The 26,005-nt window shown below is 37.4% G+C and overlaps 1 protein-coding gene and 1 pseudogene across 1 annotated transcript in view; both read right to left on the minus strand.

The window, feature by feature from the left end:
• Positions 1 to 26,005, minus strand: part of OLA1 (Obg like ATPase 1) — a 182,730-nt gene that overhangs the window by 135,106 nt on the left and 21,619 nt on the right. Inside the window, exon 4 of the mRNA XM_046017985.1 lies at positions 22,265 to 22,392. Coding sequence (XP_045873941.1) covers positions 22,265 to 22,392 — 128 coding nt within the window. The remainder of the gene's footprint in view (positions 1 to 22,264; positions 22,393 to 26,005) is intronic.
• LOC123950869 lies at positions 5,849 to 12,582 on the minus strand (annotated as a pseudogene).

Consider the following 26,005-nt stretch of genomic DNA (forward strand, 5'->3'; position numbering starts at 1 on the left):
CCTGAGATCATGACCTGAGCCGAAGGCAGCGCCTTAACCCACTGAGCCACCCAGGCGCCCGAGGCAAACTTTTAAATTCTCATCTGTGAATTATAATATTAGCAATGAAAGGCTGACAAAAAAAAAAGAGAGAGAGAGAGAGAAAGGAATTATAACAAAGAAGGATTAAATTCAAATTCAAATTATAGTCTTGTCTTGACTTCCATCAACTTTAACTCAAGAGATTAACTACAAAACTCTAAGGAGTGTATAGGAAATCAGGTACGAACCATTACCCAGAGCATTCAGGCTGCTCCACTTTCTCCTAACAACTCTCTGGTGAGGACAGTCACAATTTTGGGGCTTCTCTAGCTGCTTCCTTATTACAAAAGTCACCCAGCTCTTCCCCATTACTTTCCAGTTAAAGCATGGGTTTCACTAAAAATCCTGATTCTGCCACTCAGAAACTGTGTGATTTTTGACAAGTTTTTTAAACTCCCAGAGACAGTTTCCCATTCCAAAAATGAGGGTAATATGAACTACCAAGAGAATCAATTGATATTACTATAAAGGACGTGGCTCCTAACTCAAGAAATTCCCTTCCCTATTACTCAATTCTTTCCTATAACTGCAACCATGAGTGTAAAAATAGCAGATCATATCCAAAATGGTAAAATGGAGGGGCGCCTGGGTGGCTCAGTGGGTTAAGTCCCTGCATTCGGCTCAAGTCATGGTGGCTCTCTGATCAGTGAAAAGCCTGCTTCTCCCTCTCTCTCTGCCTGCCTCTCTGCCTACTTGCCATCTCTCTCTCTCTGTCAAATAGATAAATAAAATCTTTAAAAAAATATCATACAATGGTGATTAGACTGGAGTTCTATATTTTAAATTATTATCTGTAGTACATTTCCTTAATGTTGCTTTAAAGAAATACAAGAACATGGATGGAACACATGCAATCCCCTACATGTTCACAACATTTTTATTAACATTTGAAAAATAAATTTAGTTGGGAAGTAGAGGAAAACACTATTCCAAAAAAGCTATAAATTAACATATAATCCATACTTTTGGTTCTATCCACCTGACAATCTGGTTGGTATGGGAGAGAAGAAAACCTTCACAACTGGTCTGAACAGAAGGTAGATACAATTGTCCCTGTCATCTCAGATACAAGGGAAGAGGAATAAAACCACCTTCCCCTGACCCAACTCCTTACTTATGTGAAGTGCAAAATATCTCAAGGTCTGGTGGTACAATGGGATCTTCTTTAGGTCCTATGGCAAGAAGTGAGTCAGTCAAATCCAGGTCAGTCAGGCAATGCTCCCTCTTCCCTCCCACAGAGGGAGCAAGGACAGTGAGAGGAAAAGATAGATCAGGAAGGAAACATCATGGACCTGGACAAATAAATTCTAGGCTCGTGGCCAGTCTAAGAGTTGTGAGGGATCTCACAACTTTACCAAAGAAGTGGAGAGGAAATCTCTGGTTATAAGGAATCACTGCTGCAACACAGCCTGTGGCCCTTAGAGGAAGCCCTGCCTTTCCTTCAACTGCCCAGGCTGGGAAGTGGCACCATGAACCCATAAGCTCAAAATTATAAGTCACTGATGTAGAAATACTGTATGTGATATACAATGGCTGGTTTAAGGGTGTCAATGTAAACTCTGCAAAGGACAAGTTAGAAGGAAATTGAAGACTCACTATAATAAAACACAAGTGCTCACCTGATTTCATTCACACGAGTATAAAAACGAATGCACTGGTTTTCAAAATCAAATCAGTCTCAATACTTACATTTTTAACTTAACATGACAGTGTTCTGACAACTAAGAAAAATGTCATTCGAAATTTGATGTTTAAGGATCAAGAGACTCTCCAGGACCTTAGACATTGTCCTCACATCCTGAGTAATTTCAACTCATTAGTGAGAGAAGAGTTTTTAAAAGAGTCCATGTAGCTGGCTGGATGGGAAACAAGACCTTGAAAGCATGTCAGAAAAGACACTGAAGAAAAAAATGAGAATGTCTCAAGTACCTCAAGTAGATATAAGACCACCATGAGTATGAGGATATATTCAAGCAATTAAACTGTAAATAGCTAGTAGATTAAATAGTGGCTTCAGTTGATATTATAATGCAAAGGAGAAGGAAGGGTTTCCTACTGCTGCAGTATTTTCCATAGTAAACAGAAGTTGGTTATTAGAATGCATTGTATATGTAGATGAGAACCACTGCATAATTACTTAACCCATTGAATTTGTACCAAAGAAACAAAGAAAACATATGTTTTTTGGTCAGATTGTTTACTGCAATCCAATACTAGATTAATTTAATAAATACTGCTGAAAAGAAAATTACAGGACCCAAAGAAACAAACTCCATTATATTAGGATACAATCAAAGACCATTTTATATTGGCAATTTGTGTCTAGGCAAAAATGTGTGACTCATTTTAAACTTTTAAATGATATGCTTATGGGGGGATGGGAGGTGTGCTCCTGAAAACAGTAATTTATGTGCGTGGTAATTAAAGGTGATTTACAAAACATATAAACACCTAACTTAACCTAAAAGGGGAAGACAATGACATGAAGGCATTTTTACCTTCTCATTTAGCAGTTCAATAAAGTTGTAGTGCCTTGAGGGCTACAATTCCATATAAACTAGAAAGGCAACTTATAACCTATTCCTTCCATCAGTGCTACCTTCCTCTCTTTTTACCAAACGAGACAATAAAACTAAAGGACCTCTTTGGCATCTTATTGGTAAAGTTCTCGCTAAACAATTTAGACATAAGAAAGCCAAACAGATACAGAGGAACAGTAATATAAAACAGAATGAAGACACATCTGTCATTAATAACAAAAGAGAAAGGATAAGGGCTTTTATTTCCCTGGCCAAAAATTCTAACCATCTGCACAGAAATCACGTACATGGATCAGTCTTAGTTCTAGCTCTGTAAGAATTTTGTCTGCCCAGTTTAACAGAAGTGAAAGGCCAGAGAGAAGTGAAATTGGTCAAGAACTTAAAATTATACTACAGGGGAAGGCAGGGAGACAGCAGTATTATAAAACTGCAGCGATCTTTCAAAATAAAAAGAAATGACATCAAAAACAACAAAATCATTATCGGTTATTACAAAAACTGAAATGCTTACTTACTAAAGAAAACTCTTTTTAAGGAAAATAAATGTTAAAAAGTAAATTCAAATAGAAACTATACTCCTTTATGTAATCAGGAAAAGAAAATAAGCGTACGTTGAACACTTATTTTCTATTTTGTTTATGATAAGCATGTCATTTTAAATTTTTAAAACATCGGGGCACCTGGGTGGTTCAGTTGGTTAAGCGGCTGCCTTTGGCTCACGTCATGAACCCAGGGTCCTGGGATCAAGCCCCACATGGGGCTCCCTGCTTAGCGGGGGCCTGCCTCTCTCCTGACTTGCACTCTCTCTCCTTCTGTCAAATAAATAAATAAAATCTTTAAAAAAAAAGAAATGAAAATATCTTACAAATATTAAAATAAAATAATAAATTATAAAAAATAAATAAATTTTTAAAATATAATGAATATATTTTTTAAAATAGCATCTGTTTGGCCATTTATAATCAAAAGGTAGAGAGAAATCTGATAAAACCAAAACTGTCTACTCATAAGGTATAAGGGGGGCAAGGGTATAAGCACGTTATTAAATTATAATTTTAGGGGCACCTGGGTGGCTCAGTTAAGCATCTGCCGTCAGCTCAGGTCATGATTTCACGGGCTTGGGATCAAGCCCCACATCAGGCTCCCTGCTCAATGAAGAGTGTGGTGCTCCCTCTCCCTTTGCCCTACCACCTGCTTGTGAATCCTCTCTCTCTCTCTCAAATAAATAAATAAAATCTTTTTTAAAAATTACAATTTTATATGTACTATGGAATGAAGCTCATTTTTTCTAAAGCACAAGTTCTTGTACCTAAATTATATGTAATTCAATCTAATATAAGGGAACACATTCTGGATCAAGAAGATAACTATCGATTAGATCTCAGTAGTGGGCGGGGGGATGACTAGCAAGGGTTTCCCTCTGCTTTGACAAATTAATGATGGAATTCTGTTTAGGTGATTCTACATCATGCATATTTTAAAAACTAATATAAAGATAATAACATTGCTAAGAATCTATTTAAAAGGTTGTGTTTCTTTCCCTATCATCATTCTTACTCTTGGGGGGGAAAAGCCAGATGAAATAAAATACTGAATTATCAATGAGTTCCCTCAATCTTTTTATCTTTCAAATCCAACTTAGATTAAGCAGCCAACTCCTGGCTCTACCTGGCAAGGGCAAAGATAAGGCTCCCTGAGGTTCCTAGGGTAGAAAGAAGTTGGATAATATCCCCTCACCAAAAATATGGAGAATGGAGAAGAGTTAATTGTGTACAAAGAAATTCGTTTGTCACTAGGACAAAGAGATGTATAAGGACAGCCCTGCCTTTCCCCACAGCCTTCCCTCCTCCCCTCAACACCACAGACAGAAAGACAGGTACATACATACACACACACACACACACACACACACACACACACACACACACACACGTACATTCACTATGCTACATCCTACATTTGCTCCATTAAGACTTCCTGGAAATGGGGCACCTGGGTGGCTCAGTTGGTTAAGCGGCTGCCTTTCACCCAGGTCATGATCCCAGCATTCTGGGATCGAGTCCCACATCCGACTCCTTGCTTGGCAGGGAGCCTGCTTCTCTCTCTGTCTCTGCCTGCCACTCTGTCTGCATGTGCTTGCTCTTTCTCTCTCTCTGACAAATAAATAAATAAAATCTTTAAAAAAAAAAAAAAAGACTTCCTGGAAATGCAAGTATCACTTTATGGTGGAAGAGACTACACAAACATAATGCTCTGAGAATAATCAAGGAAATAACTTCTTTAACAACAGAATCCACTAATTTAGTTAGCTGTGAATAAATTTCTATCCTGGCAGAACCATACTAATTCGCCCAGCTTAAAAATCAAACATTTTACAGAGATAGAATTAGATCCCTGACAACTCCTGACTCACAACGTTCTAGGTCAAAGCCATCTTCTCATTTTTTTTTTATATTATTAATTATTTATTTATTTTATTTTAGAGGAGGGGAAAGAGAGCAAGCAGTGGGAGGGCAGAGGGAAAGGAAAAGAATCCCCAACCAGACTCCTCTCTGACTGGGAAGCCCAACGTGGGGTTGAGCTGAGCTGAAACCAAGAGTCAGATGCTTAACCGACTGAGCCACCCAGGTATTCATTGTTTTAATACAGAACTCTAGAGGGTCTTATTTGAATAATTTGTGAATGCCTTACACTGGTATTTAAGTTAGAAAATTCCTCATGCTTTAAAAATCAGAATAATACATGTCCGCTTTAAAAAAAAAAAAAGCCGAGCCTAGAGTAAAAAAGGAAAGTCACCCATCTCTCCCCTGACCCAATTCTATTCTTCAAAAATCTATCAACAATTAGATGTATCTTTTTCTCATTTCCTCTTATGAGTATAGGGTAGAGCTGAGCTTTCCAATACTGTACCCATTATCCACATGTGACTATTAATAACTTGAAATGTGGCTAGTCCAAATGGAGATATACTCTAAGTATAAATCACACACCAGATTTCAGAGATAACATAAAAAATATATCAATAATTTTTCATATTGACCACATTTTGAAATAAATATTTTGGATAGATCATTAAAATTAACTTCACCTTTTCTTTTTATCTTTTTTATGTGGCTATCAGAAAATGCTACATTATATATGTAGCCACGCTTATGGCTAACAATATATTTCTACTGGTCAGAACTGGTACAAAGGCTAACAATGCAGATGTTAGAGTCAGACTTGCCTTACTGAATACAACCCCCAACTATATCTTCTACCAACCGTATAAGGTTGGGCAAATTTCCTAACCTCTCTGTATCCATTTCTGAGTTGTTCTGAGAATCAAATGAAATTACTCACATAAAGCACTTAGCATACAGCTTGGCACATAGTAAGCACTCAATAAATATCTGGGAGCAACAAAATAACAAAAACCATAACCTAATTCTTTTAAAAATTACTGCACAGCACCTGTCTCTTTGGGCACTATATACTGTGCAGGTTAAGTATTCTCTGAAAAACAATGTACACCAACCACCTGAATCTTCTCCCTCTCTCACATACAAATACATGGATCTTAAACATGTTTAATATAGATTCTAAACACTCATACCTAGAAATGTATGAAAGTTGTGTGGTATGGTAAAAGACTGGAAAGAAAAAGAACTTTAAAGAATGAAAATGTGTCCTATGTCCAGTTTACCAACTACATACTCTAGGAACAGGACATAACCTTTCACTCTCGATATCCTCATCTGTACAACTGGGATAGTAGCAATCCTGCAGAACTGTTAAGATTAAAAGGAATAACAAATTAGAAGTAATCTACTGTAGCACCTAATATATACCAGGTGCTTAATAATCACATCCCTTTGTCTGGAAATCAAAATAAACTGCCAACAGTTCAGACACATGCTAACAGCATTAACATTCACCTGCTTGCTAGGTCACAACTGCCAACCCTAGTCATGCCTCTGAAGAGGCAGTTTAAACACATCCTAATTCCATAGCCTTATAGATTCCCTACATTTTAGCCTTTGTACAAACTGGAGTTAAAACCTGTACTGCTGTGTAACAGCACAAGTAAATACTCCAGAAAAGATAAATACTTCAAGGAAAAAAAAATAATCTAGCTCTATGGCCTCTGTTTTTATCCATCGTTATAAAGAAGGATGGAAGATTGCTTCCAGATTACTGCCTTTTTATGCTAAGAGAAAACACTGCACCATGGCTTTGCCTCAGGTCTCTTTTACAAAGACGCATTAAATGTCAATTTAGAGCTAGGAAAGGGCATCTCTTCTGATATATACCAGATGCATATGAAATTAGACAACCTATAATTTTTTCTCTTTGCCTCAGCTGCCACAATGCTCAGCGGTAAAATTTCCTCTCAATGTCAGTATGTTATTCGGCACAGGTTATGTGTTTACTGTGTACCTAGGCTCCCAACCATCCAGCCACCCTATTCCCTTTAATTCTCATTCTTCATTAATGGCTTTCATCACTTTCCTGTTGTTTTAATGTATTTGTCTTTTATTGTAAGACTGTTAAAATTCCTTTTAGAAGTCAGCAGAACAAAATAATAAACAGAACTGAAGTTCACACAGAGAGTTCAAAATAAATCCACACACAGAAAATAATGAACAAGCAACTGGAGAAGAGAACTCAGGAAGGAACAGGACACTAAATCCCGTATGTCCACCATGACCACAACACCACGCAAACACATGTGTGCACACACATACCAATTTAGCTGAAGATCATCAAATGTACTTGAAGCTTTGTTTTCTATAAACATAAATGTCCATACCCTTTATAATTACATTTCTATAAACCTGAACCTCCTGTATATTTCTAAATTGGGAACAAAACTGTCTCATAGCTCAGAAAGCAGAATTCTTGTTTCTAGCCTATAAGCTCATATCTCTAAGCACCTGTCCATAAATATCTTAACAGTAGGTGCAGTGATACTGCCAAAGTGCTGCCTGTCCTTCAGGTAACACACAAACGACTTAGCTTCCTGTTGAAATACCACTTCAAAACTTCTAATGTCAGCTTTGAAAAGCCAAGGATGCCGTGAACTCAATAGCCTCGTCATATTCAAAGCTTTAAACACCTAACAAAAGGAAGTTACACTGCTTCTAAAAATTGATAAAAATAAGTCACACTGACTCACTAAATTCTAGTGAAAAACTTAATCATTTTCCTAATAAAACATGTTATCAGAAGTTACTGCATGTATGAATTTCAAAAGCATTTCCTTATCATAAGATGGTTGCTGTTTTCCCTACTCTATATTGAATCTTTATCAAACAGTCTAATGTCAGAACTTCCTGAATAGGAGATGTTAAAAAAAAGCCTATCGCTAAGTCCTATCCCTTCTTCACGAAGTCTCTCAAATTTGCTTTTCTCTTCAGCTGACAGTTTTCTGAAATCTAGTCCTTATTATTTCCTCCATGAAATACTACAAAAATCTTCTACTTGTTCTTTTTGCCCAAAACCTCTTTCCACTCAAATCCATTCAGTGTATTGACATGTATTTGCTAAAGAATCAACTCTGTTAACTAAGTGACATAATCCTGCACATCAGTCCTGACGTGAATAAAATGCAAATTTCTGACTTAACAAAATTACAAACTATCAATGCCAATACACAATAGGGCTGAATCTCACAGGCATTATGCTGAAAGGAGGAAGGCACAAAAGAATACAGAATATAGGGGCGCCTGGGTGGCTCAGTGGGTTAAAGCCTCTGCCTTCGGCTCAGGTCATGATCCCAGGGTCCTGGGATCGAGCCCCACATCGGGCTCTCTGCTCAGCAGGGAGCCTGCTTCCTCCTCTCTCTCTGCCTGCCTCTCTGCCTAGTTGTGATTTCTCTCTGTCAAATAAATAAAATATTAAAAAAAAAAAAAAGAATACAGAATATATGATTACATTTATATGAAGTTCAAGAACATGCAAACATGGAGGCACCTGGATGGCTCAGTGTCTGACTCTTGATTTCGGCTCAGGTCATGATCTCAGGGGTATGAGATTGAGCCTTGTTGTTGGGCTCCATGCCCCTCTCCCTCTGCCCCCCTCTTCCTCTCCCTATTTAAAAAAAAAAAAAAGAATAGGCAAACATAATCAATGATGATGGAAGTCAGTATAGTGATTACCCTGAGTGGGAAACTAAGAGTGACACAAATTTTCTATACTTTGATCTACATGCTGCTTATATAAGTGTATACAAGTATACAAATGCATCCATATTTCTTTTTTTTTAAAGATTTTATTAATTTATTCATGAGAGACAGAGAGGCAGAGGGAGAGGGAGAAACAGGTTCCCCGCTGAGTAGGGAGCCCAACGCAGGACTCAATCCCAGCACCCTGGGATCACAACTCAAGCCAAAGGCACACACCCAACCATCTGAGCCACCCAGGCACCTGCATCCATATTTCAAAAAAAAGAAAAATAAACTAGGAGAAAACAGTCGTGAATATTTACCTGATCACAAGGAAGATAAGAACTTTCTAAGTATAAAAGTAATAAAAGAAATCAAACGAAAGGATTGATAAAAAATATTTTCAACATGGACAACAAATATAATTAATATATTCACATGTATCTGTACTGCATAAAGAACTCTAAAACAAAGGTCAACAAATTAAAGCTTATGTCCTTTGGGGAGGATATGTGCTATGGTGAGTGCTGTGAAGTGTGTAAACCTGGCAATTCATAGACCTGTACCCCTGGGGCTAATAATACATTATATGTTAATAAAAAATTTTAAATTAAAAAAAAAATAAAAAATAAAGCTTATGTCTTTTTTTTAAAGAAATCGTTTTTGTTTTGTTTTGTTTTAAAGATTTTATTTATTTATTTGAGAGAGAGAGCATGAGAGGGGAGAAATTCAGAGGGAGAAGCAGACTCCCCATGGAGCTGGGAGCCGGATGAGGAACTCGATCCCGGGATTCCTGGATCATGACCTGAGCCGAAGGCTTAGCTGGCTTAGTTGGCTTAACCAACTGAGCCACCAAGCACCCAGTTTAAGTCCTATTTTTGTATGACCCTTAGTGCTAACAATAATTTTTACATTTTTAAAGTAAAATATAAAATTCAGAGAAAAAACATGCAAGAGAGCAAAATATCTATTTGGGCCACTAAAGAAAAGTTTTCCAACCCTTGCTCTAAAAAATAACACAAGAAACAAATAAATGCCTTTACTTATGAAGGCAAAACAAAACTATCAAAATGTGGGTAGGAAAAAGATTTCTCAATGTATACCCAATGTGTCAATTTTCTTTTGGAATCATATAAGCATTTTATCTATTCCAATGTAAGACCTATCTAAAATTACTCAAAAAATAAAAATTTTAAAATATCAATATCGCATGGAATGGAGGGGTAGAATTTGGGTGTATCTGCTAGGATTCTAAATGTAGATACCCTTTGGCTTAGTAATTCCACTCCCAGGCATATCCCTTAAAGAAGTACCCAGACATGTACCAAAGAGAAGCCTATAAAATAATGTCCCTTAGTAATATTCTCTGCAATAAAAAAAATCAAAAATAACAAATGCTCATACATTATGCTAAATGAATTGTAAGGCACACAAAGGAAGAAAAATACTGTATGATCTTGTTTTTATGTGGAATCTAAAAATGCTGAACTCAGAGAAACAGAGTAGACTGGATTTTCTAGGACTGGGGTAGAGGAAATGGGGAGATGCTAGTCAAAGGGCACAAACTTTCAGTTATGAGTAAGATCTACAGATCTAATGTACAGCATGGTGACTAGAGTTAACAACACTAAACTATGGAAATGGCTAAAAGAGTACATCTTAGGTGTTCTCACCACAAAAGAAAAAAAAGATAATTATGTGAGGTGACAGATGTGTTAATTAACCTTATTGCAGTAATCATTTCAAAATATGTAAGTGTATCAAACCATCATATTGTATACCTTAAACTCATACAATGTTGTATGTCAATTGTATCTCAATGAAGCTGGGACAACAAATAAATGCCCACAAATAGGAAGTACTTCAAAGAACTCTAGTACTTCCATACTGTGGACAATGACACGGCAATGAAACATGAAATAGGCCAGCCACAGAAGACAAATACTGTATGATTCTACTTATATAAGGTACCTAGAGTAGTCAGATTCAGTGGTAGAAAATAGAAAGGTAGCTGCTAGGGACTGGGGAAGGAAGGAAGTGGAAGTTATTTAATGGGTATGGAGCTTCAGCTCGGGATGATGGAAAAAGTTGTGGAGATGGATGGTGATGATGGTCGCACAACACGTCAATGTACTATATGCCACTGACCTGAACACTTAAAGACGGTTAAAACATAAATTTTATTTTATATATATGTTACCGTAAAAAAATTTTTAATGAAAAAAATTCATTTTTTTAAAAAAATTTAAATTGAAATTTAAAATGTGTATTCACCAAAAAAACACACCAATGTAGCAACATTAAAAATAAGTCTACACGCACTGACATAGAATGATCTCTGAACTCCAAAATAAGTTAAGTGTAGTATTACAATCCCCATTTTACATGAGAAAATGAAGCTCAGACACCATGTTACTTTTTCACAATTATATAGCTAGAAAGTGGGCTGATATTCACTTTCAGGTTTGTGATTCCAAAACCCACACTCTTTCCACTTCAAATACCAGACTGAAATGCAGAAAAAATAGTTGCATTATGCTAACATGGTTCTGATTTGTTTCCCTTCCATTATTATCTTTACTATAATTTAACCAGTAACTAATTTTTAAGGTACCATTTTGAAAAGCACACCCTAAACATCATATACTTGTATTTCTGCTCCAATGTAAATGAAGGCTTAGGTTTTGTTTGTTCTAAATTTTAAATTTTAAAAAAGCACCTTCAGAGGCTCATTCAGTTGGTAGAGCATACAACTCTTGATCTCAGGGTGGTGAGTTCAAGCCCCACATTGGGCACAGAGCTTTCTTGTAAATAAATAAACAGATAACTAGATAAAATTTTTTGAACTAAAAAAATTAAAAAGCTCCTTCAGCTTATATTAATAACCTGTTAAGGAAATGTAGATGAGTTTCAAAAAACTGTTTCTAATAAATAGTATTTAGCTTTTTACAACAGATGTTCATAACAAAATTTCCCATAAAAGTGGTATACACTAAGTAATGGATATCTATTTGATTTTCAAAAGCAGTTAATCCATTAAATAACTTTTTTTTTTGTAAACTAGAACATTTGGGTGCCTGGGTGGCTCAGTTGGTTAAGCCTTCGGCTCAGGTCATGATCCCAGGGTCCTGGTATCAAGTCCCATGTCGGGCTCCCGGCTCAGCAGGGAGTCTGCTTCTCCCTCAGACCTTCCCCCTCTCACACCCTCCCTCTTTCACTCTCTCTCTCTCAAATAAATAAATAAATAAAATCGTTTTTTTTTTTTAATTTTATTTATTTGACAGAGAGAGATCACAAGTAGACAGAGAGGCAGGCAGAGAGAGAGAGAGGGAAGCAGGCTCGATGCTGAGCAGAGAGCCCGACGTGGGACTCGATCCCAGGACCCTGAGATCATGACTTGAGCCGAAGGCAGCGGCTTAACCCACTGAGCCACCCAGGCGCCCAAATAAATAAAATCTTTTAAAAAATTAAATAAACCAGAACGTTTATGTGTGACTAATCACTGGAATCCTTCAGATGAAGTAGATGCTGCAACAGCCACCCTCTTGGGCTTAGGTGTTGTTCCTTCATGGAATCCATGCCTAAATCTGCTGTATCCAATTTTTAGGTGCCTCATTTTACTAGTCCCAGTGGTATTTCATCTTTTAACTTTGGCACTCGTTACACTTTCTCTTACACTTTCTCTTACACTTGGCAGGACAGCCACATTTGCCACAGGTGGACTTCTGAAGGTGGTAGGTCTTCAAGCCACAGCAGTGGCACAACGTGTGACTCTTATTTAGATGCTTTCCAAACAATGATGTCCCCTTTGTCATCTTGTCTCCACAGCAAAGCTGAAAGAGCTCCATTAAATAACTTTAGAATGTTAATTCCTAGTGTTTCTTCAAACACCAGAAACTGTAATTTTTCTTTCTCAATGGTAAAGTCCAGTAAGAAAAACCAAAAGTTTAAAAAAAAATTTAAAAAGACTATTCACAGAGGAAAGAATTTCTGTTCTATAGTTAAAATTACATCATTAGCAAAGGAAACAATCATAGTTATTCAGAGCAATTTATCCAAAATGGATGCCAATTATGTCAAAAATAGGGAGAAATTCACACTTTTTTAAAAATTTAAATTCAATTTAGTTAACATATAGTGTACTATCAGTTTCAGGGGAAGAATTTAGTGATTCATCAGTTGCATGTAACACCCAGTGCTCATTACATCAAGTGCTCTCCTTAATGCCCATCCCCCAGTTATCCCACCCCCTCCTCCCCTCCCTTCCAGCAACCCTGTTTATTTCCTAGAGTTAAGAGTCTCTTATGCTTGGCTCCCTCTCTGCTTTTATCTTATTTTATTTTTTTCTTCCTTTTCCCTTTTTGTTTCTTAAACTCCACATATGAGAGAAATCATATCGCATTTGTCATTCTCTGATTGACTTATTTTGCTTAGCAAGATACTCTCCAGTTCCATCCATGTCATTGCAAATGGCAAGATTTCATTCTTTTTGATGGCTGAGTAATATTGCATTGTGTATGTGTATGTATATGTATGTGTGTGTATATATAAACACCACATCTTCTTTATCCATTCATCTGTCAGTGGACATCTGGGCTCTTTCCATAGCTGGCTATTGTGGACATTGCTGCTATCAACACTGGGGTACGTGTGCTCCTTCAAATCACTGTGTTTGTGTCCTTTGGATAAATACCTAGTAGTGCAATTGCTCAATCATAGGGTAGTTCTATTTTTATTTTATTTTATTTATTTATTTGAGAGAGAGAAAGCAAGAGACAGAGCATGAGTGGAGGAGGAGGGGCAGAGGGAGAAGCAAACCCTTCCACCAAATAGGGAGCCAGATGTGGGTCTCTATCTCAAGACTGTGGGATCACAATCTGAGCCAAAGGCAGATGCTTAACTGACTGAGCTACTCAGGCGCCCCAGGGTAGTTCTATTTTTAACTTTTTGAGGAACCTCCATACTGTTTTCCAGAGTGGCTGCACCAGATTGCATTCCCACCAATAGTATAGGAGGTGCCCCCTTTTCCACATCCTGGCCAACATCTGTAATTTCCCGAGTTATTTATTTTAGCCATTCTGACCAGTGTGAGGTAGTATGTCACTGTGGTTTTGATTTGTATTTCCCCGATGCCAAGTGATGCTGAACATTTTTTCATGTGTCTGTTGGTCATTTGTACAGCCATGTATTCTTTGGAAAAAAAACTTTGGAAAAATGTCTGTTCATGTCTTCTGCCCATTTCTTGACTGGATTATTTGTTTTGGGGTGTTAAGTTTGATAAATTCTTTATAGATCTTGGATACTAGCCCCTTACCTGATAAGACATTTGCAAGTATCTTCTTGCATTCCATAGGTTGCCTTTTAGTTTTGTTGACTATTTCCTTTGCTATGCAAAGCTTTTTATCTTGATGAAGTCCCAACAGTTCATTTTTGCTTTTGTTTCCTTGCCTTTGGAGATGTGTCTGGCAAAAAGTTGATGCAGCCAAGGTCACGGAGGTTGCTGCCTGTGTTCTCCTCTAGGATTTTGATGGATTCCTATCTCACATTTAGGTCTTTCATCCATTTTGAGTCTATTTTTGTGTATGGTATAAGAGACTGATCCATTTCATTCTTCTACATGTGGCTGCTCAATTTTCCCAATACCACATGTTGAAGAGACTGTCCTTTTTCTATTGGATATTCTTTCCTGGTTTGTCCAAGATTATATGACCACAAGTTGAGGGTCCATTTCTGGATTCTCTAGTCTGAAAATTCCCACTTTTTAAAATCAAATAAACCATTAAAATGTGTTCTATGTGACTCAAAAAATCTGAAAAACAGTCAGCTAAAGAATAACACAACTTATCAACTATATATCAGGAAGGAAGGAAAGAAGGAAGGAAGGAAGGAAAGGAAAGGAGTCAGACAGGCAGACACACACAAACGCACACACAAAGCTGATCCAAGAAAAAATTTCTGCATAATTTCAAACATTCAAGATACTTTGGGGGGTGGGAAACAATTAAGTAGGAGAATGATTATTTAGCACATAACCAACATTCAGAAACAGTTTGACACTCAGACCAAAGAAAAGAATATATATCTCAAAAAAATAACTATCCAACTACCTGTAGATTTTTAAGCGCTGCCAGCCACATCATTTCAGGCAGACCTGAATTCAAATCACAGCTCTGCTGCTCATCAGTTAGGTAAATTATGGCCTAATTCCCTATTTCCTAATTTCTCTTTAAGCCTCCATTTTCTCATCTTTAAAACAGGCATATTCCCTCCCCTACAGGATTGCTATGAACAAAGAACACATCACATTAGTCACGCAGTCAACTGTTACCTGTGAGCTCCACACAACCTCCAAAAAGAAGCTACCATCTAAAAGATTAATGAAAGCTGCTACAGATACTGCCAGGACCTTGGCTACTGATCACTCGTCTATTTATTCCCTTCATAAATCAAAGTGAAAATACCCGAAGAATGTGTGAGAGTAAACCTGAATGTGTTCTCTCTCTTTTCTGAAATATGTTTTGTTACCTTTGTTAATAAGAGCGTTAAGAGTCTGCAACATGTATACCTAGAATCCAAGCCACATAAATCTGTTTCTCTAAATAAAGTCATTCCATACCCTTTAGTAATTTATAAAATAATATTCCACTGCCTTTTTATTATATAATTTGGGTATCATTAGAAAAATGCTTGACCTGGGGCGCCTGGGTGGCTCAGTCATTTAACCATCCATCCGCCTTCAGCTAGGGTCCAGTGATTGAGGCCCATGTCAGGCTCCCTGCTCAGCAGGGAGTCTGCTTCTCCCTCTCCTTCTCTATCCCTCCCCCCTCCTTGCTTTTGTGTGTGTGCTCTCTCTCAAATAAATAAATAAAATCTTTTAAAAAAAAAGAGAAAAACTGCTTGATCTAGAACTGACAAATTTTGATGCAACTATTCTGGAATTTACATAAGAGTTTCTCAAAGTGGGTCCACAGATGAAAAGTTTCAAGAGCTCACAGACGAATAAAAATGTTTGTGATTTAAAAAAAAAAAAAGACTTATTTGCATTGATAATTCTCAACATAGATTATAGACTAGTCCAACACAGAGCAAGGACTTTGTAATTAGAACTGAGTTTAAAATCTGATTTCTTGGAGTACTACGCAGCCATCAAAAAAAGAAGTCTTTCCATTTGCAACAACATGGATGGAACTAGAGGGTATTTAAGTCAATCAGAGAAAGATAACTATCATATGATCTCACTGATATGTAGAATTTAAGAAACAAAACAAAGGGGGCACCTGGGCGGCTAAGTGGGTTAAGCCTCTGCCTTGGGCTCAAGTCATGGTATCAGGGTCCTGGGATGGAGTCCCACATCTGGCTCTCTGCTCAGCAGGGAGCCTGCTTCCTCCTCTCTCTCAGCCTGCCTCTCTGCCTACTTGCGATCTGTCTGTCAAATAAATAAATAAAATCTTTTTAAAAAAGAAACAAAACAAAGGATGTAGTGGAAGAGAGGAAAAAATAAAACAAGATGAAATCAGAGAGGGAGACAAACTGTAAGAGACTCTTAATTATAGGAAACAAACAGAGGATTGCTGGTAGGGAAGCAGGTGGGGGGATGGAGTAACTGGGTGATGAACATTAAGGAGGGCACGGATACAATGAACACTGGATATTATATAAGACTGATGAATCATTGACCTCTACCTCTGAAACTGTTAATACATTATGTGTTAATTTACTGAATTTAAATTTTAAAAAGGGAAAAAAAATTCATTATAAAATTAAAAAAAAATAAAATAAAATCTGATTTCTAACCATTACTAGTCACATAATCTTGGGCAAGTACTATAATTCCTCTACTCTTTGGATTCCTCATTTCAAAATGAGGATAATAATAGTACCTATTCTTACAGAGGTTTAAGAGGAATAAATGAGTTAATATTTGTATAGGGCTTAGAGTACTGTATCTTTGTTAAAATAAAAATAGACTTCAGGGTGCCTGGGTGGCTCAGGGGGTTAAGCTTCTGCCTTCGGCTCAGGTCATGGTCTCAGGGTCCTGGGATCGAGCCCCACATCGGGCTCTTTGCTCAGCAAGGAGCCTGCTTTCCCCTCTCTCTCTGCCTGCCTATCTGCCTACTTGTGATCTCTTTCTCTGTGTCAAATAAATAAAATCTTTAAAAAAAAAAAATAGACTTCAGGTTTAGTTAGCCTTTCTCAAATTGTGATCCACAACAAAATCTCAGAGATATTTTATCTTTACTTTACATTTATTTATATTTACTTTTTTCCCCTAATTTCAATTATAATCCTTTATCCTTTCATGAAAGGATATCAAATATAAAATACATAAGAACACAGGAGGTAAAGTTTCTGTGTTGAAGGTAATTAAATTAGCCTCTGATATTCATTTCTCACATAAAGTTTATCCTCTGTGATGTCATAAAAATAATTAAATTGCACTAAAAATTGCAAGAATTTTTGTATGGAATTAGTTCAACTGAAATCCAATCTTTGTGGCATTCTTTATGTCAATACTAAATGCTCATTCAAGCAACACAAGCACAGAAAATTAAAAAAAGAAATCCTTCAAAGTTAACGATTAGTTTGTTTTGTTCAATCACCTGAAGAAGAATAGCCATGCGAAGAGGCAGAAAACCTAAAAACATGTATGAATTTTTTTTGAGTTTTTTTGAGTATGCTTAACTCAACATGTATCTAACATCCTAGAAATTCCAGCACAATAAATAGCACATTATTTTCAGGCATAAAATAAGTGCTAGGTATTTTGGAAGCACAACTTTGCTTACTGAAATTGGGAACTTCAAGCTCTTACCAATTCCACTTCCATGTAAACCCTATACTCAAGAAAGGACTGACAATGCCACAAGGACAGCCTACCAAACGGGGCTCCCCTTCCCCCACCTACAACCCATCACACTCATTCCCTAAGCTGCTGAAACTGTATCTGGCGGAAATTTTTTTCCTCCTGCAGTAAAAGATTAAAAATGGTTATTATGTCTTAGATACATTCGACTACTTTGGAGAAGAAGTAATTGAAAAGAAAATAAAAGGGCTTTCATAAAGTAATCTAGTTAAAATTTGCCTAAATTTGTCAACAAATTTTTACAATAGATATTCTCTCTTAAAGTCTACTTTAAAATCCTCTACATGATTCATCTCACTTGTTAAAATGTCACTTATTAAAAAATTTACTTATATTAATGTGTCACCATAATGTGTTATGTTTTGGTTCCCTCAACTGGTAATTTATTCATTAAATTTATAAAAACCGTATTCTTATCTCACATTTAATCCTCCTCCCTCCATCTCAGGTTTTCAGGGAAGACCAACTCTTCAAGTTAACCTTAATTCTATTAGAAGCTCTGTTTAAAAAAGTTTTGTTTCAGTCAGCATGTATTAATAACACTTTCTAAGTTAAGAGTTTGATTTTTTGGTTTTTTTGGGGGGGTTTTGTGCATTATAAAAGTACTTGGTCATAAACTTAACCCAAGCAGAATTTACATTACGGTTAACAAACAAAGTACATGCATTCTGCCCTGTCAGTGGAGCTTACAGATGATTTTACAGGCCACTATTTTTAAGTATTAATACGAGTTTTTAAAGACCCAGTATCTTGTTTAATGAACACAGGTAAAGCAGGTACCTTCTAAATGCAAGAGACAAGAACTCTTATGGCAGTAAATCCATCAAAATCCTTTACTGACTTTCTACTTGATAGAGTCATCAAACTTCCATATTTCCTTCAGCAATACAAATGAGTAGAAACAACACATTCTATCTAGATAGGTACTTATGAAAGCATGCAAACACTGTAATCTAATCTGAGTCCCCCAACTCCTACTCCATGGAGCTCTGGCACAGGCTCTTTCAAGAGTAAAAGCTCCTTTACAAGGCAATAATACTGAGCCATCAAAAAAAATGAAATCTTGCCTTTTGCAACACCACAGACGGAACTAGAGAATATAACACTACGTGAAATAAGTCAAAGAAAGACAAACACAATATGATTTCACTCATATGTGGGATTTAAGAAATAAATGAACAAAGGAAAAACAAAAGAGACAAAAAAGAAAGAGTCTCTTAATAGAACAAACTGATGGTTACCAGAGGGGAGGTGAGTGGGGAGGATGGATGAAATAGGTGATGGGGATTAAGGAGGACACTTGCTTATGTGTTTGCTTTTAAGATTTTATTTATTTATTTGACACAGAGAGAGATCACAAGTAAGCAGAGAGGCGGGCAGAGAGAGAGGAAGAAGCAGGCTCTCCACTGAGCAGAGAGCCCGATGCAGGGCTCAATTCCAGGACCCTGAGACCATGACCTGAGCCAAAGGCAGACACTTAACCAACTGAGCCCCTCAAGCGCCCCTAAGGACACTTGTGATGAGCACTGGAAGATGTGTGGAATGGCTGAATCACTATATGGTACCTTTGCCTCAGTAACCCACGTTTACTGAAAGATTAAAAACTTGTTTATCTAGCTGAACCCACAGCTAACAGCATTTAGTAACTCAAAAAACACACTTTAAAAGGTAAGTATAACTCCAAATCTATGTACATGTGAACAAGATAATCTTTCATTTTGTCTAGTACCTCTCATTACTTTATTAGGGTGCTTTGGCAACAAGAAAAGCCCTGAAAATAAATTTTTAAAGAGAACTCTAGGGGTACCTGGGTGGCTCAATTGGTTAAGCCACTGCTTTCGGCTCAGGTCATGACCTCAGGGTCCTGGGATCTGGCCCCACACCCTATACACCCAGGCTCCCTGCTCAACGGGGGGAGCCTACTTCTCCCTCTGCTCCTTACCCTGCTCATGCTCTCTGTCTCTCTGTCAAATAAACAAAATCTTTCAAAAAAAAAGAATTTAAAGACAACTCTAGGGGTGCCTGGGTGGCTCAGAGGGTTAAGCCTCTGCCTTTGGCTCAGGCCATGATCTCAGGGTCCTGGGATGGAGCCCCACATGAGGCTCTCCGCTCAGCAGGGAACCTGCTTCCCCCTCTCTCTCTGCCTGCCTCTGCCTATTTGTGACTCTGTCAAATAAATAAATAAAATCTTAAAAAAAAAAAAAAAGAAACCAGGGTATCTAGTTCATTTTTTTTTTTTTTAAGATTTTATTTATTTGACAGACAGAGACCACAAGTAAGCAGAGAGGCAGGCAGAGAGGAAGGGAAGCAGGCTCCCCGCCAAGCACAGAGCCCAACGCGGGGCTCGATCCCAGGACCCTGGGATCACGACCTGAACCGAAGGCAGAGGCTTTAACCCACTAAGCCACCCAGGTGCCCCGAGGGTATCTAGTTTAAATGGATTTTTCTCCTCTCTTTACAATAGCTTTAGCCTGAATGAAACACAATAAAGTATGTATACTCCTAACCAAATTCATTCTTCCCCCTAAGGGTTAGAAAAATGTATCAGATGAATATTATACAACAAGTAACAAACCAAAGACTTGATTACATTTACTAATGGTTTCAGGCCATTATCAGGATCTTACCATCACCCTGAACTGCTCCACCTCTGAAAATGTTAAGTCAAATACCCCTCACTAATCACACACCCCCTTTTGACCAGCACATCTGTTCTTGAACCTCCTCATGTAACTAGATCCATGACCCTTTCATTTTTCAGTCCTCTGCTATGTTCCTTCCTACCCTACATTAAGCTCTATTCTACCCATCTGTTCAATCCTTCTCACACCATAACTTCAATTCTCTCACCCCCATCCTCTTGTCACACCTGCCCGATCAGTCCTACTTCCTTACAGACATCTCTTATCTGGATATCCAAAGTACACAAATTCAAAAAACTGTCCCAAACTGGGGCACCTGTGTGGCTCAGTCTGTTCAGCATCCAACTCTTGATTTCAGCTCAGGTCATAATCTCAGGGTTGTGAGATCAAGTTCCTCATCAGGCTCCACGCTGACTGTGGAGCCTGTTTAGAATTCTCTCCACCTCTCCCTCTGCCCCTCCCCCTGCTCTCTCACATGCTCTCTCTCTCAAAAAAACAAAACAAAACAAAACTGTCCCAAACTGACCTCATCAACTCTCTCCCAAGACTTGCTGGTCCTTTTACATTCAACATGTCAGTAAATGGCATCAAGATTCATTCAACTGACCCAGTCCAGAAACCCAGGAGGCACACCTGATTCCACTTCTCTTTGAAACTCTCATTAGTCACCAGAACCAGTAAAAAAATGAAACTGTCAGGAAAACAAAGGCTCTCACCAGTGCACGGGCTTTAAGTAGCACTACTCTACATAACGGAATTCCACCCCCACCTCACTCCAACCCAACCATAACCCTATTTACCTGCACCACAAACCCTTCCAGAAGATGTTTCTGTACCTCCACCCAATATGAATCTACCTAAATCAGTCCTTCTCAAACTATGTGTGGTTGACCTTTATTAAATACAATAAAAATAGAAGCACCTGGTTGGCTCAGTTGGTTAGGCATCTGCCTTCAGCTCAGGTCATGATCCCAGGATCCTGGGATCAAGCCCCACATCTGGCTCCCCTGAAAGCCTGCTTCTCCCTCTCGCTCTGCCCTTCCCCACCACTCCTGTGTACGCTCTCTCTGTGTGTCAAATAAATAAATAAATCTTTAGAAAAAAATACAATAAAGATGAATTTCGTAAAAAACATACAAAAATACTAGCACAATTTATTAGATTCAAATGACAAAAAAATTCCTCAAACAGCTATAAAATTTTCTAAATGCTCATTTATAATTGCTATAGTTATCTAGCCATGGACCAGAAAAAAACAAAACACTAACTCAGAACACAACTGACCTATACCCCTAACTTGCATTTCCTTCATTTGCACTGATTTGTTCACTACAATATCGTGCAGAGCAGTCTTGACCTGAACTTTAACCTAAACCAAACCTGAACTTTTCTGTCAAAGAATTACTATGCTCAAAAAAAAAAAAAAAAAAAAAAAAATTACTATGCTCTTGGCTCCCATCTGCACTCAAAAGAACATAAACTAACACAAAGTTCTACCAGTTTTTCTCTTGCTTTATATCCCTCTCTCCATTAAGCATTAGCTCATCTACAGTTTCTCATTAATTCCCTCATCTCAATAAATAACCTGGATGCCTTTCTCTCCTCTGAAATACCAGAATCCTCTCCTCTATTAACTCTGCCTTCTCAACACATGGTAAGCAAAAAATGCAGAAAAGTTCCCCAAGAAAATTTCAAAATGCCTTTATAATCAACAAAATTACTTCCACATAGAAGAAACACTTCCCAATGGATCTAATACAGAACAGGGGACGAAATTCAATTACAATATCAATACAGCACATCTTTGCTATGGAATAAGCCTTCTTATATGAAAACGATATTAAATACCATTAAAGTCACAATTAGCAGATCAATCCATGATTCATCTTGTAAAGCAAAACAAATCTATCAGTCATTCTTAATTTTATTTGAGCAATAATGGAAAGAAAACAGTGAATATAATGAATCAATTAAATAGACAAATATACTTACGTGTTAGATGAAAGATTCCATCACAGGCACTGATATGAGATAAAAAGGCATTTCCCAAGCCTTGACCATTGTGAGCTCCTTTCACAAGGCCAGCAATATCCACTACATTCAGAAAGGCAGGAATTTTGCTGAAAAACAAAAGATGGTTTTATTATAAAATAGTATTAAGAACCTGTTTATTAGCCAAATTGATTTCCAAAATATTTTACATGAAGTAATCATTTCCCTTCTAGAACAATGTTTAGAAGACTCTCAATAATTATTTGATAAATGAATACCAAAAAAATTAAACAAGAAATAATCTTTTAGGGGTGCCTGGGTAGCTCAGTCAGTTAAGCGTCTGCCTGAGGCTCAGGTCATGATCCCAGGGTCCTGCATCGGCTTCCTAGCTCAGCAGGGAGCCTGCTTCACCCTCTCCTGCCTGCTGCTCTTCCTGCTTGTGCTCTCTCTCTCTCTCACTGTCAAATAAATAAAATCTTAAAAAAAAAAAAGAAAGAAAGAAAGAATCTTTTAATACTTTAGGACTTTTTTACCTAGGAAAATGAAGGAAAGCTGTAAAGCGAAGTAGAGGTTTTTAGTGTGCATATAAAGAACTAAAACTCACACCATTAATTTTACTATACTGTTCTGTTGGCCCACGCATACCGACACAAAAGCAATGGAGAACATTTTAGAGTTTACTGATAAAAAGTAATCACTATAGAATGAGCCAACATACTTTGTGATTGGCACTGGACTAAGTGATTTACATGCATCATTTCAAAGTTCAAAACAACTCCATCAGGTAAGTGCTATTTATTAAATCTACTTTAAAGATGAGGAAATTGAGCCTGAGAGGAATTAAGAAATCTATTTATATTCAGGGGATTACTCAACTAGTGGTGACAAAACTGGGATTCAAACACAGGATATCTGGATTTGCATTTAATCATCATGTAGGTTATATAGACGTGAACTAGTTACCAGCATAGTAATAATCTAGTTGTTAACAACAGCAACAAAAATAGGGGTACATATAAAATAACCTTTGCTTTGCTCAAAATAAAGGCATAGTTAACACAAGTTAGAAACCAAGTTAGGAAAATCAGTTGGCCATGTAAATATGAAGATTAAAGGACAGTTGACCCTTGAACAACACAAGAGAAATATCCACATATAACTTTTGACTCCCCAAAAATAACTACTCATAGCTTACTACTGACCAGAAGCCTTACCAATAACATAAACAGTTCATTAAAATGTATGTATATATGTTATATATTATATTCTTACATATAAAAATAAAGCGAGGAAAAGAAAATATTAAGAAAAATCATAAGAAAGAGAAAATAAACTTACAGTACTGTACTGTAAAAAAAATGTGTGTTCAAGTGGACCTGCACAGTTCAAACCCACTGCTGTTCAAGGGTCAATTGTACTATGAATTATCAATTTTTTTATTTGCTTAACCACAAAGAGGACAAAATTATGTTACAGAAAAAATGAAGATGGGCTCCCATCCAATATTTTTATTTCCACAAAAGCATTTAATCAATGTTCACAAGCAAAGGAAAGGGGAAATTTTGAAAAATTAATTCCCTCACTGCCTAAAATTTCAACAAATTTGAAGTCTAAGGGCTTTATGATTGTTCTCTTCGGGTCTCTGAAAAAGCTTGGCAATGTCACAGGACCACATAGTCTAGTGGTAACAAGGGCCCACATCTAAAGAGTCGGAGCGGGGAGAAAAGGCAGCACAATAGCTGGGGTCTGTACAAGGCATCTCGGCCAGGGAGCCATCTAGTAGTAGTAGCTGGGAACCAAACCAGCAGTGTCCAAATCAGCCAACAAGACAGGGGGATCAAGAGATTGGCAACATAAAATGGAACTGAACAAATAAGCACATTCATGGGACAAGTGGAAAAATATAAATGGAATCTATGAATGAGATAGTAACACTGGATCAATGTTAATATCCTGATTTTGGTGGTTTACTGTGGTAATGAAAGAGAATGTCTGGGGGCACGTAGGAGGCTGAGGCAGTTATGCGTCCAACTCTTGGTTTCAGCTCAGGCCAGGATCCCAGGGTCCTGGGCTCCACATCAGGCTCCCACTGTGGAGCTCCCTGTTTCTCCCTCTCCTTCTGCCCCTCCCCCTGCTCATGTGCTCTCTCTCACTTTCCCTCTCTTTCAAATAAAAAAAAATCTTTAAAAAGTAAGAACAAGAATGTCTGTATTTAGTAAACAAATGTAAGAATTGAAATGCAATGTGACATCATGTCTGCATCATTCTCAAAGGTTCAAAGAAATTTGGTTTCAAAGCATTCCATGGGTAATTTTGCATCTTTTTATATAAATTTGAAATCATTTAGAAATAAAAAAGGTTTCGGGGCACCTGGGTGGCTCAGTGCGTTAAAGCCTCTGCCTTCGGCTCGGGTCATGGTCCCAGGGTCCTGGGATCGAGCCCCATATCGGGCTCTCTGCTCGGCAGGGAGCCTGCTTCCTCCTCTCTCTCTCTCTCTGCCTGCCTCTCTGCCTACTTGTGTAAATAAAATCTTTAAAAATAAATAAATAAATAAATAAAAAAGGTTTCAAAAAGAAAACAGAAGCCAGTTTGAGGAGCCGATTTCAAGAATATAATTTGAACCATGTCCAATGACTGACATATCGTAACCAATTGAGCAACACTTCCATGAACGAACACATTAATGAATAAATGAAGACAAGAAAGCTCTTCCTTACAGTAGGTAGTCAACAAATAGTAAGAAGAAATGAGGAAATTATAAAATCACCATGTGGCAATCATCAATGTAATAATTAATTCGTCAAAAAAAATCAGTGGATGCTCAAACTGATGGACCAAAGTAGAAAAAGTGAATAAATGTGGTATATATTTTGTGGTTAGAACTCTTAAGACTTGGGATGCCTGGGTAGCTCAGTCGGTTAAGGATCTGTCTTTGGCTCAGGTTATGATCCCAAGGTCCTGGGATCGAGTCCTGCATTGAGCTTCTTACTCAGGGGGTAGCCTGCTTCTCCCTCTGTCTGCCATTCCCTCTGCTTGTGCTTTCTCTCTCTCTGACAAATAAATAAAATCTTTCAGGGGGGAAAAAAAAGAACTCATAAGAATTGTCGATAGATTGGATCCAGGAGTGAGGAAAAAGAGGAATCAAGGATAAATCTTGGACTTGGACTTGGACTTAAGGAACTGGGGAAATAGCAGTGCTATTTATTGAATTATGAAAGTCCTGAAGAACAAACTTGGCACAAGGCAGAATGAAATGAAGAGGTCCATTTTGGACATGTCAAGTCTGAGGCACCTATTTAGTCTTCTAAATGTCAATGTCAAGAAGGTAATTAGATATGTCTGTAGATCAGCAGACTTTAGGAATAGAGACAGAAACTTGGGATTCATCAGCGCATTTCAAATAGTGAGAAACTAAAGACAAACTAAACTCTCAAAATGGGGAAATAAACTGTACATTCATATAATATGGTATTAAACAAAGTTATATTAGAAATTATTACTTAAATTTGTATTTTTTAATCTAAAAAAATATCAGTAATAGCCCAAGTAAAAATGTATTCTAATTTTTGCAAGTATTGTGTAAACCTTCAGGAAAAAGTATGGAAGGATATACCTCCAAAGTACTTATTCCTGTGCTATCAAGGTACAGGTGATTTCTATTCTTGTCTTTCCATACTGTCCAAACTTTTACAATGAACCTGTATTATTTTATTTTTTCTAATTAAAGATATAATACATGCT

This window comes from Meles meles, chromosome 9 (assembly GCF_922984935.1).
Source record: "Meles meles chromosome 9, mMelMel3.1 paternal haplotype, whole genome shotgun sequence".
In the NCBI taxonomy this organism is placed as follows: domain Eukaryota; kingdom Metazoa; phylum Chordata; class Mammalia; order Carnivora; family Mustelidae; genus Meles; species Meles meles.